Source organism: Erpetoichthys calabaricus, chromosome 9 (genome assembly GCF_900747795.2).
Source record: "Erpetoichthys calabaricus chromosome 9, fErpCal1.3, whole genome shotgun sequence".
Lineage (NCBI taxonomy): Eukaryota > Metazoa > Chordata > Cladistia > Polypteriformes > Polypteridae > Erpetoichthys > Erpetoichthys calabaricus.
This window is the reverse complement of record NC_041402.2, coordinates 39,220,860-39,238,109: the sequence shown is the minus strand read 5'-3', so window position 1 is coordinate 39,238,109 and position 17,250 is coordinate 39,220,860. Positions and strand designations below refer to the sequence as shown.

At 36.3% G+C, this 17,250-nt stretch overlaps 1 protein-coding gene across 2 annotated transcripts in view; it reads left to right on the top strand.

Annotated features, from left to right (window-relative positions):
* Positions 1–15,112, top strand: part of nfatc3a (nuclear factor of activated T cells 3a) — a 218,208-nt gene extending 203,096 nt beyond the window's left edge. For both annotated transcript variants that reach the window (XM_028809336.2, XM_028809338.2), the window contains exon 10: positions 12,238–15,112. In XM_028809336.2, the coding sequence (XP_028665169.1) occupies positions 12,238–12,326 (89 nt within the window). In that variant the 3' untranslated portion in view covers positions 12,327–15,112. The remainder of the gene's footprint in view (positions 1–12,237) is intronic.
* Positions 15,113–17,250: the final 2,138 nt, after the last annotated feature.

Sequence of the window (17,250 nt, the reverse complement as noted above, 5' to 3'; positions counted from 1 at the left end):
TTTGTGATCTATGTTAAGCTTACTGACCTATAGTTACCTAGATCCACCCGATCACCCATTATATATAACAGAATATTATTTGCCATTTTTCTGTCCTTCAGAATTTCCCCAGTGCACAATGAGTTCCTAAAAATATGTGTCAAGGGTTTTTGTGTGTGTATTCATTAATCTCCTTAAGCACCTCAGGGTACATAATATCTTGTCCTGGTGATTTGTTTGATTTCATCCTATTTCATCTGAGCAGTACATCTGCCTCTACAATTTCAGAATCCCTCAATACCTCCTTACTAGTCTGTATTACCACTGGGAGGTTATTTATTTCTTTATATGTGAATGCTTCAGAAAAAATTCAGTTTTGAGCATTTTCTATTTCATTGTCTATATATTTTAATTCCCCTTTACTATTCCAAATACACTTGCCTTCTCTTTAACTATTCTTTTACTGCTGAAATACTGTAAGAATCTCTTTGGAACCCACTGTGGAGTTTGTTTGTTTTTTTTTTAAATTTCCTACTGATTCCAGATTTTGAGATGTACCTGTCCTGCATTATTTGTAAAACAGTTTTAAACATGTTCTACTGCTCCTCAACTAAATCTACACTTATAGGCTTATTCCAGTTTATTCCTTTTAGACTTTGCTGCATCTGTTCAAAATTTGCCCTACCAAAGTTAAATTTAATAGTTTCAGTCTTTACACCTGTGCTCTTCCAGAACACTGAGATCAGTATTATATTGTAGTCACTTCATCCTAGTGGTTAATTAATCTCTCCAGCCTAAATTCAATCCTGGTTATTACATAATACTAAATCTAGACACCCCAGCCCACCTGCTTTGGTGGTCTATCATTGTGTTAAAAAATAGGGACTGTTTACGTCTACAATCAGTTAATATTCAGGTAGTTTAAAGTCTCCCATGACTATAATATCCCCTGTAATCTTACCTTTTTAATATTATTTTAAAAATGTGTATTGAAATTACTGTCTATATGGGGGGTGTGGTCTGTTGCACACCCCTAAAATAAAACCTCTATCCCAAATGCTTTCCAGGTGAATCCAGACAACCTCACTGAGATATGGCTCATCCTCCAACTGAAGAAAATTTGTGTTTAAATTATCTTCATTAGTCACTAATCGTCTACTGTAGAAAGTGATAAAAATAAGTAATTGGGGAATATGTCAAACTAAAGCATATTATCAACAGGAATAGACAGAGACTTAAAATCATGAGCAGAACTTCAAAGTGATGAACATTGTGCCTTTCATTTGAGATATTTGCTAAATTCTTAACCACATCACATATGTAAAAGTAAGTAATCAGAATATCACTGAAGTGTCACAACTAATTAACCACAAAAAAAAACAAAAAAAAAAACTGATAAATCCTAAAATCTCCATATGTGCAGTTAAGCATATCTGTTTCCTTAGGCAGTAATGAGGAAGACTTGCCCGATATATTTAGAAGTACTGCTGAGAAACACACTCTTCTCAGATTGGAACCTAGGTAATGTCAGGGATTATACATTAATCAGACACTATAAATAGTAAAGGTAACATTCTGACACTGCTGGAAGCCTAATTATTTTTCAAAAGTCAGCTCAGTATTTGCTGGTCAAGAAATATGATCTGTAAAATTAGAGCATTAAATAAGAGTGAAAACATGTTTTCAGTGGTTTGATTATTTATTTTAATTCAGAGTGTTGGTGTTTTTAGACATATATGACATTTCATGTCTTTCTGTTGCAAAGTCCATGTTTTTACGTAACTCAAATCTCTTGGAGAACAAAATGGAATTTGTTTTAATGTCAATAAATTAATAAATCCTTCCCACATTTTTAATGTTGTATAAAAAAAATCAGGCATTACAGCAAAAGACAAAATTGTTGAAAAACATAAATCTTAGCCTTCCTAATCCTTTATAGGTGTACAATTTTGGCTCTTGATTCAGATGGAAAATAAACTATATCTTCATGTCATGAACAAACCATGAAATTGCCAAGAAATATGACAACAGCAGACAGCAGTGCACTAGATTAAGCATTAAGAACATTTATAGTTACAAAAGTATTGGAAAACAAATCCTAGATACTGTAACTTCCAAACCACTGAATGTTGTTTGTCTTCTGTTGTTATGCTGCTTCCACCATCCCCAGCCAAATTAGAGTCATGGAAGTGAGTGTGTTTGACCTTGTGACTGGCTGAGAAGAGCTGGATTTTAGTCGAGTGGATAGCAGACTTTACACTTTGAAATGGAGAAGGCGTTCTTTTGATTTGCAACCTTAAAAATATTTATCTGTATGCAGTAATCCGTGATCTCCTGCTTCATACCCATAGGTATTCGGCATTTGGAAGCTCCAGAGTTTGGAGCTTTCTTTTGACGATGTAATTCTCCAGGCTTTTAAATATACTTAACAAAATATAAAATTCAGGAATATTTGTATAATTAGTGAATCTGTAACTGTAAAACTTCTTTAATATTCTACATTTAGTATTTCACATATGAGGTAAATTGCCCAATTAGGGTCAAATACAAAAATAAACTTAATTTAACATTTAGGTAGTAAAAAGTTTTGGTTGTCTTAATGATTTATTTTCCATTAGTAAATAAATGCATTTTATTCTCGTAACTTGATGGATATGCATACAAGGTGACAAACATCCCAGGAAATGACAATTAAACATATTACATACTGCAAGTAATTTGCATAATTTGTATTTTTACACTTTGTCCTATTGTTCTTTCTCTTTCTACACAACATTCATTTCAGACATTAAATAGTGATTTACCTTTCCATTAACTTGAAATTTTAAGGAGGTTGATTTATATCGGCTGAATTATTTTTTGGCTGTAATTTACAATCCAGTATGATGCAGTGAACACTCGGAGGACAACTGTGCAAATATTTTTGCATAAGGAACTTCTTTGATATAAATGCTGGTCAAATGGAAGTAATGTGACTTGATTCAGGCACAAGAGTATGAATTAGGTTCTTCCTAGTTTAATATGATTAATTAGCAGATGACCTTCAAAAAGTGACGATTTTTGGCTAGTATTGCCCTTTTCTGAGAATCTTTTTAATTTATAGAACATATGGCATTTTTGTTAATCTAAAGCAACAAGATTAATTTTGTGACTTGATTTAGCAATACAGAAGTCCATAATGTGTATAACTATACTAAATGACTATTTTGTTTAAACAAATGTTCATTTACTGTGTTTCCTGTGAGGTTTCATTTACCTGTCTTTTAATCTTTCTAATCCTTCTTTTCTTTGTATCCTTATTGCGTACAAAGACTAAAATCCTATGCTTAAGACTTTGTACGTTCAGCATACTAGACCTACTTACTAAATGTGCATTGAACAGGAGTTAATTTCTTATGTCACTTGTTCTGTTAGACAGGAAGCAGATTATTGCTATAGCTATAGCCATAGACTGCCGATCCCGGCCTAGAGTTAACCTTGTTAAATATAAAGTAGATTTACTTTCTGGTGCCCTTTTTTGTGGGAGGATAAAAGCATGTTTAAGTTTGCGCAGAAGTAATATTTTAGGTTACAAATATACAGTGCATTCAGAAAATATTTGTCCCCCATCATTTTATTCCACATTTTGCTGAATTACAGTTTTGTACTTAAGTCATTAGGTTTTTCCCCAACTTCAACCAACACTCAATACCATAAAGTCATAAAGCAAAAAAAGTTTTTGATATTTTTTTGCAACTTTACTGAAAAATAAAAATCTGAATTCTTACATTGACACAAATATTCAGTTCCTTTTTTCAATACTAATTTGAAGCATATTTTTCAGTGATTACTGCCTGGAGTCTTCTTGGCTGACTTGGCAAGCTTTGCACACCTTGAATTGGGGATTTTCTTCTAATCTTTTTTGAAGATTTCAAGCACTTTCAGGTTGGATGAAGACCATCAGTAGATAGCTGTTTTCAGCTCTCTCCAAAGATTTTTGATTGGGTTGAACTGCAGGATCTGTCTGGACCACTCAAGAGCAGTCATATGTGCTTCAGAACAGGTCATCCACTTGAAGCTAAGCATGTTCGGGCCTGGCCAGGACTTGGATGGGAGACCATCTAGGAAAAGCTTGGGTTGCTAGTGGAAGAGATGTTGGTGAGACCAGGAGGGGGTACTTACCCTGTGGTCTGTGTGTGGATCTCATTGCCCCAGTGCAGTGAAGGGATCAATAAATATGGTGCTATCCTTCAGATGAGACTTAAAACCGAGGTCTTGACTCTCTGTGGTTATTAAAGATCCCTGGGAAGCTTTCGAAAAGCCCTCCATGGCCTAGTCATTGTGGCCCCCTAATCATCCCCTGTCTCTGATTGACTATTTATCTCTCTCTCTCCACTTCACCTTCTAGTAGGTAATGTGTAGTTAGCATGCTGGCAAAATAATGATTGCTGTCATATCATCCAGTTGGGTGGTACACATCGGTGGTGTTTGAAGTGGTTCCCCTCTGTCTAAGCACTTTGAGCAGCAAGAAAAATGCTATATAAATGTAAAGAATTACAGAGCTTTCCCTCAGCCTTTGTGCTTAGCGTTACTGTTATCTTTGAATCTGAACCTTCTGAGGTCCAGAGCACTCTGGAGCAGGTTTTAATTAAAGGTGTCGCTGCACTTTGCTCCATTAATGTTTTCCTCAACTCTGTCTATTCTCCCAGGTCTTACCACTGAAAACAACCCCATGGCATGATGCTGTCAACACTAAGCTTTACCATTGGAATGGTACTGCACAGATGATGAGCTGTGCTTGGTTTCCTTCAGACATTATACTAATCGTAGCTTCATCAGGCCAGAGAATCTTGTTTCACATAGTATGAGTGTCCTTTAAGTGTTTTTTTTTTTTTTTTTTGCAAACTTCAAGCACACTTCCATGTCTTATAATGAGGAAAGTTTTCTGTCTGGCTACTCTTCCATTTCCACAAAGATGCTCTGGAGCTCAGTCAGAGTGACTGTCAAGTGCTGGGTCACATCTCTTACCATGGCCTTTCACGGCCAGAAAGAAAGAAAGGTTTGATCTTCCCTGTTGCTGTTGAGTGTCGTGCAGGCTAAAAGATGAAACACATTTTGTAAAACAAACTAGCAGTGCAGTGGTATTATTAGGAAAGTATTAGAAAACACAACTAATTGGATAAATTACATATCAATAGATGACCTACTTGGCTCTACATTTGTGAGCAAATACCTAACTTGACATCATTAGCTAGCACCAAGAATTCTGTTTCTAAGGATTTGTCTAATAAAATTAGTCATTATGTACAGTCTTCTTAAGATAGTGACTCTTAACTATGTAGTTTGTTTTATAGTTAAGAAGATGAAAAGAAAATGAGTAAATATTATGGATCCCCAACAACAGATTGAAATGCACACACAACCCTATTATGCATTGTTCTAGTTAATTGTTGAGTTAGAAATGATTCTGTAATACAAAGGTTCTGACATTGTTTAGCCTTGCCTATAGTAGCACTCTGCTTGAACTGTCAAAGTCTTGTCATTATCATCTCTGTTACTAAAATATCACTAATCTGGTCAGCAGTGGAGAGCTGCGGTAAGCTCAGATGTAAATAATGCCACAGTGCAGTCATTGATCATGTGCATTTTATTAATCTGTATTTTAAATGGTCTGTTACATATTAGAAATGTAGGTTGATCTTCATATGCAGTATGATTATTTGTCCTGTTTAAGGTCATTGGTGGGGAATAAGTCAGAAACTACAGTATATACTGTAGGTTCAGCATCTTGTATCTCTATGCTACACTGACACATTATGGCATACTCTGACCTTATATACATTAGCAAGGCATATAAGGTCACATCTGAAGTACGTTTGAAATGCTGATAATGTTGTAATAAAGTTATCTGTCTAAACAGTTACGATAAAGTGTTGCATTATGACAGAAACTCAAGTTTTAAAAAGTGTTTTACAAACAAAAAGTTGGCCTGGTAAATTCAAGCTCAGTTAAATGTACTTTTATTATTTTATTTACATCCGTAAAATGTTTCGGATTGCTTTACTTTGTCATCTTTTATCATTAAGAATACACTTAAGTCAACGTTATTCTTAAGAGAATATATAATAATAAATTAAATGTATTGGAATAATGTGATGTGGTGAGACTTTCACTCGTATGCAGCACAAATTGATTTTTCCTAATAAGAAACACGGAATTGAAACACGTGTGGATGTATGTCAACTGAAAAAAACCATTTTAATGTACAGTAAGAGAAGGTGCTAAGTTTAGGTAAATTTATTATTGTTATATTCATCCATAGATTCCACTAGGGTAAGGTTGTTTTTAAAGGGTGTGTAGGCAGCCTATATATAGATCTACAAAGGGTGTATTTCTGTCACATGGAATACTAGAACCAGCACATGATAAAGCCATCCAAACAAAGTGAGCGCATTATTTTATGTTTAATTATTTATGCTAAAAACACAAACTGTAGCTTTGGCATTCAAAACACTAATCATGCCATGTTCTCCAGAGAATGACTGGCTGTTGAAGCAGTTACATAAAAATTCATATTGTATTAGGCCTTGTATTTAATTAATTACCTTACAATTGGATGCTGTTTACACTGTCAGTGTAAGAAAAGCCTCCTATCTGCCATATGCCTATCTTTGTTTATGCTCCTGCTGAGAAACGCAGCTGGTGCACAACGCAAAGAACGATCTAGGTTAATTATAGGCACAGCCTGCTGCTATGGTGAAAGTCGACACTGTTCCACTTGCAGCCTCTACGCAGTCACAGACAAGGCTAAATATACCACACCAGCTAATCTGGTGCAGTTACTGGGGCTCCCGACATGACCGCAGCTGTTACAACACTGCATGTAGACGACATACATGCCAGCTCTTATCAGGGGAAGCATACGCTGTTCACTGCCCTTCATATCCCTTGAGGCTTACCGGTAAACTCGCATCTAGAGAGAGAGAGCATGTCAGTCTCTTTGAACTACACAGAGGTTATATCTGACTTTAGAGCGCATTTTTACAGGGCCTGTTGTACGTTGTATATGTTAGGGAAAGTTAACAGTTTGATTTCACACTTAATTTTCTAAAGTAGTCTCTCCCTGTATATAGCTAGTTTGGGGTTCACCACAAACCTATTTAAAGGCAAACAAGAAACCCCCACTGTGAGCTGCTACCCAGTCAATTTAGTTCCCTTATTTTGATTATTTAGATTTAAACATTGACTTTTTAGATTTTATTTAAGGACTTGGGCAGGAGACAGGGCAGCATGACAGTTAACTATTAATGTTTCACGTTGTTTAGGTACCTGGAAGGAAATAAAGCAGTGATACTTCCTGTGTGAAGATGCATTTTTGTGAGGCTCCCTGCTGTTTCCATTAATAACTGGTATCTGAACTGCTGGGAGATCTACAGGGCAAAAAAAATAAGAAGAGATGGATTTTTAAGATAAGGTTAACAAGTGACCTTTATCCAACGCAAGATCAGGAATTGTATACATTAATAGTTACAGTTGGGCCGCAGTCAGTTAAGTGTCTTTTTCAGAGTTGCACAGTGAGTCGGCGTAAATTGAGTTGGCAGTCTTGCAGATTTAAGTCCAGTGCCTTACCCACTGCACCACATAGCCTGTGGTTCTTAAGTATCTCACCTAGTGTTTGCCTACATTGTTTTTTCTGTTTAGTTCTAATTTGGAAAGTATTTGCTCAGCCCATTTAACAGACTACTGTTTATATAACAGCTTCAAGAAACTTAAGTTCAAATCCATGCCTGGTCACTGTATGTGTAGATTTTGCATGTTCTCTCGGTTGGTATGTACTGCAGGGTCAGTTCCTGCCCTGCACTCAGTGCTGCTAATGTAGGAGCCAGGGCCTATGACATGATTATGGCATTTTCTTACAAGATTCTGATTGTCTCAATGAGAAAATAATAGAATAAAAAAGAAAAACAACTGTCTTGTTAAAACACTTCACCCAATCGTGCATTAGTCTCTTTTCTCAATCCTTACATCTCACAGAGAGCACAGGGCCATTAGCACTCACACCATTAGATTTAGGCACAGTTTCTACCCACATGTTTTAAGGTTTCTGAATACATAGTCAGAATAACAAATCCTGTATGTGGTTTTTATATGTTGATATTACTGGTACAATTCTCAGAAAACATGCAAGTAACAGTTTCATTGTACTATTGTACATTGTTGCTGTCATGTGAACTTTAATGTACTGTATGCATAACAAACCTGACCCTATCCTGGAATGAGACTACGACTGCCTTACAAATTATAATAGCAAACTGCATACATAAAAAATACAGTCAATGACAGTACATGTCTGGCAAAAATTAGAAAAAAGAAATAGTACTTTTGAGTGCAGTTCAAGCTGAAGGGATACTTGCTAAGATAACAGCCTTCTGAATGGAGAAACCACAAAAATACATTTACTGTTTGGAGTAAAGCTGAGCGTGTTAGCAAAATTCTGCTGCCTTTTATATAAGAAATGAGCTTCACGTTTTCCCAGAGCTGGGTAACATCAGGCACATTGTTTCCAAATCATTAATTAAACTCAAGTCAGTGAGTAAGCTAGTTAGATTTGAATTCTGCATCTGCCCTGTGCATCTTGAGATCTGTTTTTAATTGTGGTCAATATAGAAATTACAAATTTACGTTTAGTTAATTTTTATTAGAATGTACAAAGCATTTGTGTATGTTACGTTGAGTTAATATTTTTTTTCTTAACTTAGTTTTTAAGATTTTCATCATCATCATGTTTATTGTTCTGTTTTTCCTTGCGTTCTTGTTATTTAATACATTATTTATCAATGAGCACGAAGTAGTTGCTCATTGAAAATGAAGCAGTTGAAGCCTTTCAGCATTCAGTATCCTCTATGTAGGTGTTTGCTCTACTTATACTCGGATACAATAAAGAGAATAAACTACACAAAAAAGGGTTAATTAATAGGAAAACAACAAAATAGAGTTAAATATTCAATGCTATAGCGAAAATGCTAATATTTCTAATTGTTTTGTAGGATTTAAAAATCACACTGACTGCCAATTTCTGAGTGTAAAATAAGAGAAGAGAAAAATGAAAAGGGAATTAAATGAAATCAGTTAGAGGTGAAATGACTCACTGATTGTTCAAAAAAAAACAAAAAAAAAAACCTGTAACCACATGGGGGTCCCAGGACAGAGTTTAAGTATCAATGCCTTAAATATTACATATACCCTAGATATCAAGTTTGTTTCTCTTTTAACTCAGTTCAGTTTGAATATATATGTTTGGCCAGTTAGACTGACATTATTCATAAAGGCAGGCTCTGCCATACAGTAACAACTCCAAGCCTACCAGCACTTCCCCAATTTCAAATGTGCTCATACAGAAAGCCTGGGCTTGTGCCATTCTCCACAATGTATCTGTGGGGTTGTGATGACCTCTATTGGCATACATAGGCACTGAAGCAGAATAAGACCAAAGGCATCAGTGGTGTAGCGGTTTATACCCACAGCACCCTTATGATGTTACTTCAGGTATAATAAAGAATGTATCCAGTGCAACATGTTATTGCCTCAACAGAGACTGGTACAATGTCAGTTGACACATCATTAAATGAGATCAAATTGTTTAGGTCTTGGATCACTGAAAAGCAAAAAAAATACATGTATATGCTATTCATCTACTGTGATCATTTACTTATATTAATTAACAATGGGATTAGCAGGTTGCAGAAATTGCAGACCTTTGCTAATATACTACATATATTCACAAACAAATCTCATCTTGAAATACGAAAGCCCAGAATTCTTTCAGGACTCATCATGCAGTCACGAATGCCCTGAGTGTGCTGTGCTGTCCTCATCTTTTAGGTATCATTGCAGTTAGCACTTTGCTCTGTACCTACGGACTGATCATGTTAAAGAGATTTAAATTCTCCAGTTTAGATGCGCAGCATCATTTTATTTTTTGTATGATTGCTGCCATAGCTATGAAATACAGTATTAAATAATTATGAAATGATATAATTCAGATTTTTTTTGCATCTTTAAGTTTATTTCTAGTAGTGAGAGCTTTTGATTTGTTCTTTTGCTGTGTACAATCTTCTGTATGAAGTCTACCAACAGCTGCTGTTTTTCATATTTCCATGTGTTTCTGATATGTATGTGTTTGTTTGTTGTAATGAATAGTGAATCTGTTTTTTCATCTTAAAAAAATACAATATAATGATTTCCAAGTTTCCTGACTGGCCGTATTAATGAATATTATACTGCTGGTGGATCAATACACTGTGAAAGACAAATGAAAAAAATATGAGGCGGGCATTTCCCATGTCAGCTGTAATTAGGACAATACTACAAGCGACCTTTACTTGATTATCTGTGTGGTCAATTGACTGGTGCTTAACATGCTTACATAAAATACAAGAGGGCTGATAACCCTGCCTTTTGCCTTTCATTTGCTCCTCCAGTTTTTGTTTGCAGTGCTAAGTATTTACTGCGTAAATCGTACCCCTTAAAAAGAGAGGAAAGTAAAATAACCTCACCTTCACGATAAAGGCTGCATTCAGCCCAATGGTTAACTTGAGGGTGAGGAAGGGTTTTTTTTGTGTCCTTGAGACAGGCAGAGTGAATGGTATTTTGCTTCCGAAGGTGCACTGGAGTATTGTTGATTTTTCCAGTGTTTAACTGATTAAACAAAAAAAAAAATCTTTGAAACACATGAATTTATCTCCGATTATGAAATTGTTTTAAATAGTAATCTGCAATTAGTGAAGTCTACATGAGTTGAGTCTTGTTGCAGGTTACGTGTTACACTCGTTTGTATTAAGTTTAAGTTTAATTCTGTATGTCTGTTTATCATGTATTACTTTACATATCTATCTGTTCCTTTAATTTGTATAGTAATTATGCTGTAAATCTAGCTATCACACAGTACTGTGTATAAGTATTTGGCCTTTCCTAACACCCAATGTTTTTTTGCACATTTTACTCAATGAATAGCCTTAGACCTTTAAACTGATTGCTGTATTAAAGAAAGAAAACCTGTTTGACTACAGTGCAGTTTTTAAATAATTTTCTTTATTCAAGGAACAAAGTTTTCCAATGTGTAAAAGTAGTTGTCCCCATAGTTCCAGTACTTGGTTGCAGCATTAATTGTGACTAAAGGCCTCCTATAAGTTTATATCAGTCTTTGACATTATTGAGGAATTTTAGTCCACTTGTTTCAGGTCCAGCCAAGAAACCTCCATTTAACCAGGCCACTCCAAAATTTTAATTTGGTTTCTTCTGAGTCACTTAGTTGTGCACTTGCTTTTGTGTTTTGGGTCATTGTCAATTTCTCCTTAATAATATTCTGAGAAAATACAGAGTCGATGCTTCCTTCAGTAATGGTAAGTCTTCCAGGTTTTGAGAGAGAAAACCATCCCCCAACTATCACAGTGATATCTCCATATTTTATTGTGTGATTTTTCTTACTGTTAAATTCTGTATTAACTCTATAGAAGACAGAGTGGTACCTGTGTTGTGCGGAGAGTTTCACATTTGACTCATCTGTCCATAGAACATTACTCTTAAATGCTTGTGTATCATCCAGATATTCCTTTGCAAATGGGAGACAAGAACTGATGTTACTCTTCATTAATCTCATTTTTACTCGGTGTCTGTCTTATCATGGAGTCATCAGCACTGACTTTAGCTGAGGCTAGAGAGGCCTGCAGCTTAGATGTTCTTCTGGGATCCTCTGCGACTTCTTGAACGAGTCGTCACTGTGCCCTTGGGGTAATTCCAGGAGGGCTTTATTTCCCGGGAAAATTTACCACACTTCCAGATGTCCTCTTTTTGGAGATAATGACTCTGATGTAGTGGAGTCCAAGAGGCTTACACTTGTGAGCTTGTTATCTGCTATCCAGTACTTGAAAAAACAATGGCCACTTTGAATGGATCTGTATTAGGAATTAGGAAAGTTACATTCAAGTTTTTGTTTGTTTTTAGTAGTCGTAAAAGTCCTCATCACTGACACAGACAATGAAACAATTAATATATGCAAATAATAAAAAGATGCAATGAAAATTCTGCAGGTACATTTTTACTTATCTTCATATAAACCATCAAATATCCAATTTTCATAAAAAAGCATGAAAAATCCATGAGAAAATCTGCAGTGTGTTACAAATGTTTGTTGCTGTCTTCTAATATTTGCTAAATTAAATGCTTTGGATAAAATTTATTTCTTGTGTAAACTGTTCCTTTTCTCTTCCTTTTTTTCAGTGAATGAGATCATAGGACGGGACATGTCCCAGTCTCCTGAGGCCCATGGGGCAGCCACACACATGGCTGCAGTTTCCAGGTCCACCTGAGATCAAACGCCACCATCTCCGGCTCCTTACACTATTGTGCTTCCAAATCTGTGGCCTTTTTGGACTGTAGCATCGTCTGGAAACTTTGAGCAAAATTGCGGTTTGACTAAAGAGATATGCCTTGGATTTCTAGCTCTCATTCTGATGAGTGTACATGAAGTACTAAGTTATGTTTTCTTTCCAGCACTGTTAGGTGTACATGTCGGAGTGTTTGTGTGCCTGTGTGTGTGTGTGTGAGGAGCCTGACTTGCAAGGGCAGGGAAGCTCTTTAACCTGCATTATCGTAGCCAGCTTTATAGGTTAGAACTACTGAAGTAACTGCTTTAGCCTGGCCGTCACTCGATGCTCCTTTGTAGTATGAAAAGCAAACAAATTTCACTGAAATGCAGGATCTTTGAGTTTTCGTTTCCAGGAAAACTGCAAAAGGTAATACTTCATCTGTAACGACAAAGCGGAAGTCTATGACGCCTAATGTAACCGCATAGCAATCTTCAGAGCTACCACGTCTGTAAGCCACAGGTTCCAATATGAACGCAACCATTCCACTAGGAACTATTAATGAATCGCAACATTCCACACATTTGTTTCTTTAATGTTTTATAACTTTGTAGAAAAATATCTGTAATTCAGGTAGCAGTACAGATGCCTTACACATTTGCTGTAGCTTTTAAAGTTGTCAAGTAGCTTTGAATAAGAAATCCTTTTATAATAGTTTGTATTAGATAATCAGATTTTTATTTCACACTTCACAAGGGCATGCTGAATGATGTGTGCTACACGTGTACACACATCCTGAGTCGCTTTGCTGTAGCCAGTTGCAGCCCAAATCCCAAATTGGAGGACAAAATAAGTATCTGTTTATGTAGGAGCACCTTAAAGACAAGTTATGTAAAAGTGTTCATAAATGTAGCAGTTTTAAATTTCTGAGTAAATTGTACACACTTAAAAATCCTCCGCACAGTCCTAGTGAGTAGGAGTGCGTTTGTGCCTTTTTTTTATCAACATAGCTAATGCTTTTAATATTTATTTAAAATGTGGAATGCACATAGTAAAAATAGAAACAAATTAAAATTGACGATGTTGTTCTGTGAACAGCATTATAAAATGCATAGTGAGCAAAAGCCAAGCACAACAGAACAGAATTTATAATGGGAGATATATATTATATATTTTTTTTTTTTAAAAAGGTAGCACAATAGAAGTGTGTCATTTTCATGCTGTGTCGTTTGCTGACATTTAAGAGTAAGCAAATAATAAAATATTTTATTGCCAAAATATTTGTGTAGAAATAAGGATTTAGATGCGTAAAACATGGGGTAGATGTCATTCTCAAAAGACCAAACTGTAAAGAGAGTCTCCTGTGGTCCCCATGCACAGTGCAAGACGAGCGTCCAGGCCTTGGATCGATCACAGACGGCAGGTCTATGCACATTTCAGCTGGTTTGATGCCTTAAGTGTCCGACTTTGTATATTTCATTTGCAGTGATGGCCACACCATCGCAGCCGCCTGTACAATCAAAAGTGTTTGTGTGTGTGTGTGTTTGACCGAATGTGTGTACATAAATGGAAAAAGACAACCTGCTATGCACTAAAACCTTTCTGATGCCTTTCGAAAACCTTGATGCCTGTAGATTTTAGAAGCTGTAGAGTTGCTTGAATATTAAAAGTACTGAAACCTGAATAGTTGTATATAAAGAGAAGCACTTACTGTTGCTTCTGCATACTCTTCCTTGTAAAGAATGCAATACAAGGGTCTTAAGATTTTTTTTTTTTTATTATTTACGCTGTTCTTGTTTTTTTGGTTGTAGTTAAGGACTGTTCGATTTTTGTTTTGATGTTAAAGCACACAAAACCTTGGGCTATGCAACTAAATCTCCACTCTTTGGAGCACTTTGTAATTATCTAACGCCAGGCAGATGGAAGGATGACTTTGTGTTTCTGCACAGACAATATGTGCTGACACAAGGAAAGCTTAGTTGGCACGCAGGATGTGCTGTGACTTGGTGGTTGGAATGTGGCCTGTTCTGAGGAAGCTTTCATTGCAATAGTCCATTTTAGAAATGGGGAGCTGCGTCTGACCAAGTGCGTGCATGCGTGTGCATTGAGTGTTAGTCCATGATAGACTGGCGCCCCCTCGTGAGCCTGTCAATAGGCGTGGTGCTTTTGCATTCTTCAAACCGATTTAGAATTTACAATGCATAAAGTAGAAAAGCCTTAATACTTTCAACTTTTTATAACTACTAGTTTTAAGCTTAGTTTGTTATTAAGATCCACATACAGAAGCAAAAGGAGAAAAAAAAGAGAGATACTGAGTAACTTTACATTGTGGTGAAAGCTCTCTAACATAATGGCAAACATTTTCCCTATTCATTGTGTCAATGGAGTTGCCATTATTTTTTAACCAAAGAGTAAAAAAAAATGTTTTATGATCGTTTTACTTCCTGGTGTGAATACAATTCTTCAAAGCTCTATTTTTGATACTCCAAAGAGGAATATCATTCCTCGGGGTTAGGGGGGTGTGGGGTTGGGCAGTAATGGGTGATAAGTCAATGTTTTTTTTAAAAAAAGAAAAAGAAAAAATTAATAATAAAAGGGAAGATGTAGGCAAAGAGAAATTTTTAGCTGATGTTTACAGAGCCTTGTATTGTAATTTCTTGTACATTTTGTATTTTAACATTTTGTAATTTTTAAGATTGCAGTGCTATTTGGAAACATTCAAAGGGAATACCTTGCAATGTAGGCTCTTTAGTCATAGTGTATAAATAAAAATGAAAATGCAACAAAAATGTCGTCTTAGTGGGGGATGTTAAAAATGCTCTGCTTCTTCACTCAACCTTTTACCTGTCAACTGACTGCCCTTCATCTTATGAATCCAGTTTTTGGGCCAGTCTAGGTGGTCCTGGTGTAAAATCTGAGTACCCATAGCAGTCCCACCTACACAAAGGAAGAGCAACCATTGAAAGGGCCTGAAGTCTAACTCTGGAGCTGTGCCTGATTGATAAGGTGTTTTGAGAAGAACACGTGAATAGTCCAGTAAGCTTTTGTAATGGATCAGGGTCCACAGTTAGATTTTCTGTTGTAATCTTACATGGCATGAGAAGGACCTTGACTTGTTAACTGTGCCATACATTTGTAACATTAGTAAGACTGTTTTAGGTCATTTAAACAGCAGCTGCATTCAGCACTCCTTGGCACTACACCTTATTTTGGTGCTACGATATTTATTTCCTTATCACATGGTGTCCTCTGGTGGCTCAACGGTGTCAGTACAGCTACAACAGCTTCTTTACTTTTAGAGCTAGGCCTGCCCAATTTCCTAGTCAGGTTTTTTGAATTTGTGTCAAGTGACAATGAATTTTAAGCAAGTGAAAAAGTCTGAATTGGTGTAAGCTGTCCTAATTTCAGGTGTGCATAAGAAATGTAATAATTTACTTCATAAGGTAGAAGAACATAATAAACAAGAATTGTTGTGTTATATGTTGAAAATATTAATATTCTTGATTGTAATAGAATTTGTCATTTTTCACCCTCTGGTTGGGGTCTGTAAAGAGCTAAAGTCTCAGTAAAGGATCAAAAATAATATCATTTCATAATCACTGACCTTGAAGTAGTCTAAAACAATACCCCACATGATTATGTCTGAAATTTCTCATTTGTAACCTTCTGGGAGTTGCTGTTAGAGGGTTAGGACCATCGATAAAGAATCGCATATCAAAAATAGTTTTGTAAAAAAGGGGGTGAATGGCTGGGGGTTGATGTGGCAGGCACAGCTTGCCAGTCCTGATTGTTTTTGCTTAAGTGGTACCCCATGTTGTGGGAATTGGCACCATGCTACACTCTGGGCACTTGAGGTTCATGGACCAAATGTATCAATGGTGAGAGGATGAAGAGACACAGACCCTAATTTGTAGCAAGGTGAAAAACAAAGTGTTCTTACTTTACAGGTACTCCTAAAAAAGTGCAACAATTAAACGGAGAAATAAAACTCATAAAAATGTCTTTAAATAAAACACAGCCTCATAGACTGTGACACTCACACAGAAACAGAAAAAAAGATGAAAAATATTTACAAAAATGTAGTCCTCTCTCTTCCTCCTGCTCCAAATAAAAATCAGGAAAGGAGGAAAAAAGAACTCCTGTACACAAAACAATATTTACAAAATGAAGTGATCTTCTTCCTTCAAAAGAAATTGTCAAGGGAAAAGAAAAATGTATCAAAAAATACTTACACAAAATTATTTCTGAAAATAAATCCCTCCATCTTCTTTTGAAAAGAAAAATAATAAAAGGATGAAGAAAAAGTGTTGACAAGGTTATAACCAAAATAAAAGCACTCTCATGAGTTGTAATGCCAGGTAACTCTTGGACTGATGCACAAGCTCTCTGTGACACTTCCTCCACTCGTGTGGTTTGTTCTGAAGGCTTGATGCTGATCGCTCCACCCAGTCAAAAGACGACCACCAGCATTCATGGAGGTCATGGTGCCCAATCCCAGCTGATGCACACTCATTCCTCCTATTAGTAGGCGTGCAGCGACTCTGCCCACACTGCACTTCCCCACCTCCCAGGGCACCCCATCTTCTTCAGTTCCATTTTGTGTGTGCCCGTCCTAATGCAGCTGATCCGCCTCGCTGTTGCACTCTCTCCAGTAGATGCTCTCATTACTTTTCAGACTTATTTCTCTGAGGCTTTTCTAAATTCCTACAGCTTCCTGTTTTTACAGGTGCTGGTGATAAAATTAGAGTATCATGACAAAGTTGATTTATTTCAGTAATTCCATTCAAAAAGTGAAACTTGAATATTAGATTCATTCATTACACACAGACTGATGTGCAGTGATCCCTCGCTATATCGCGCTTCGCCTTTCGCGGCTTCACTCCATCGCGGATTTTATATGTAAGCATATTTAAATATATATCGCGGA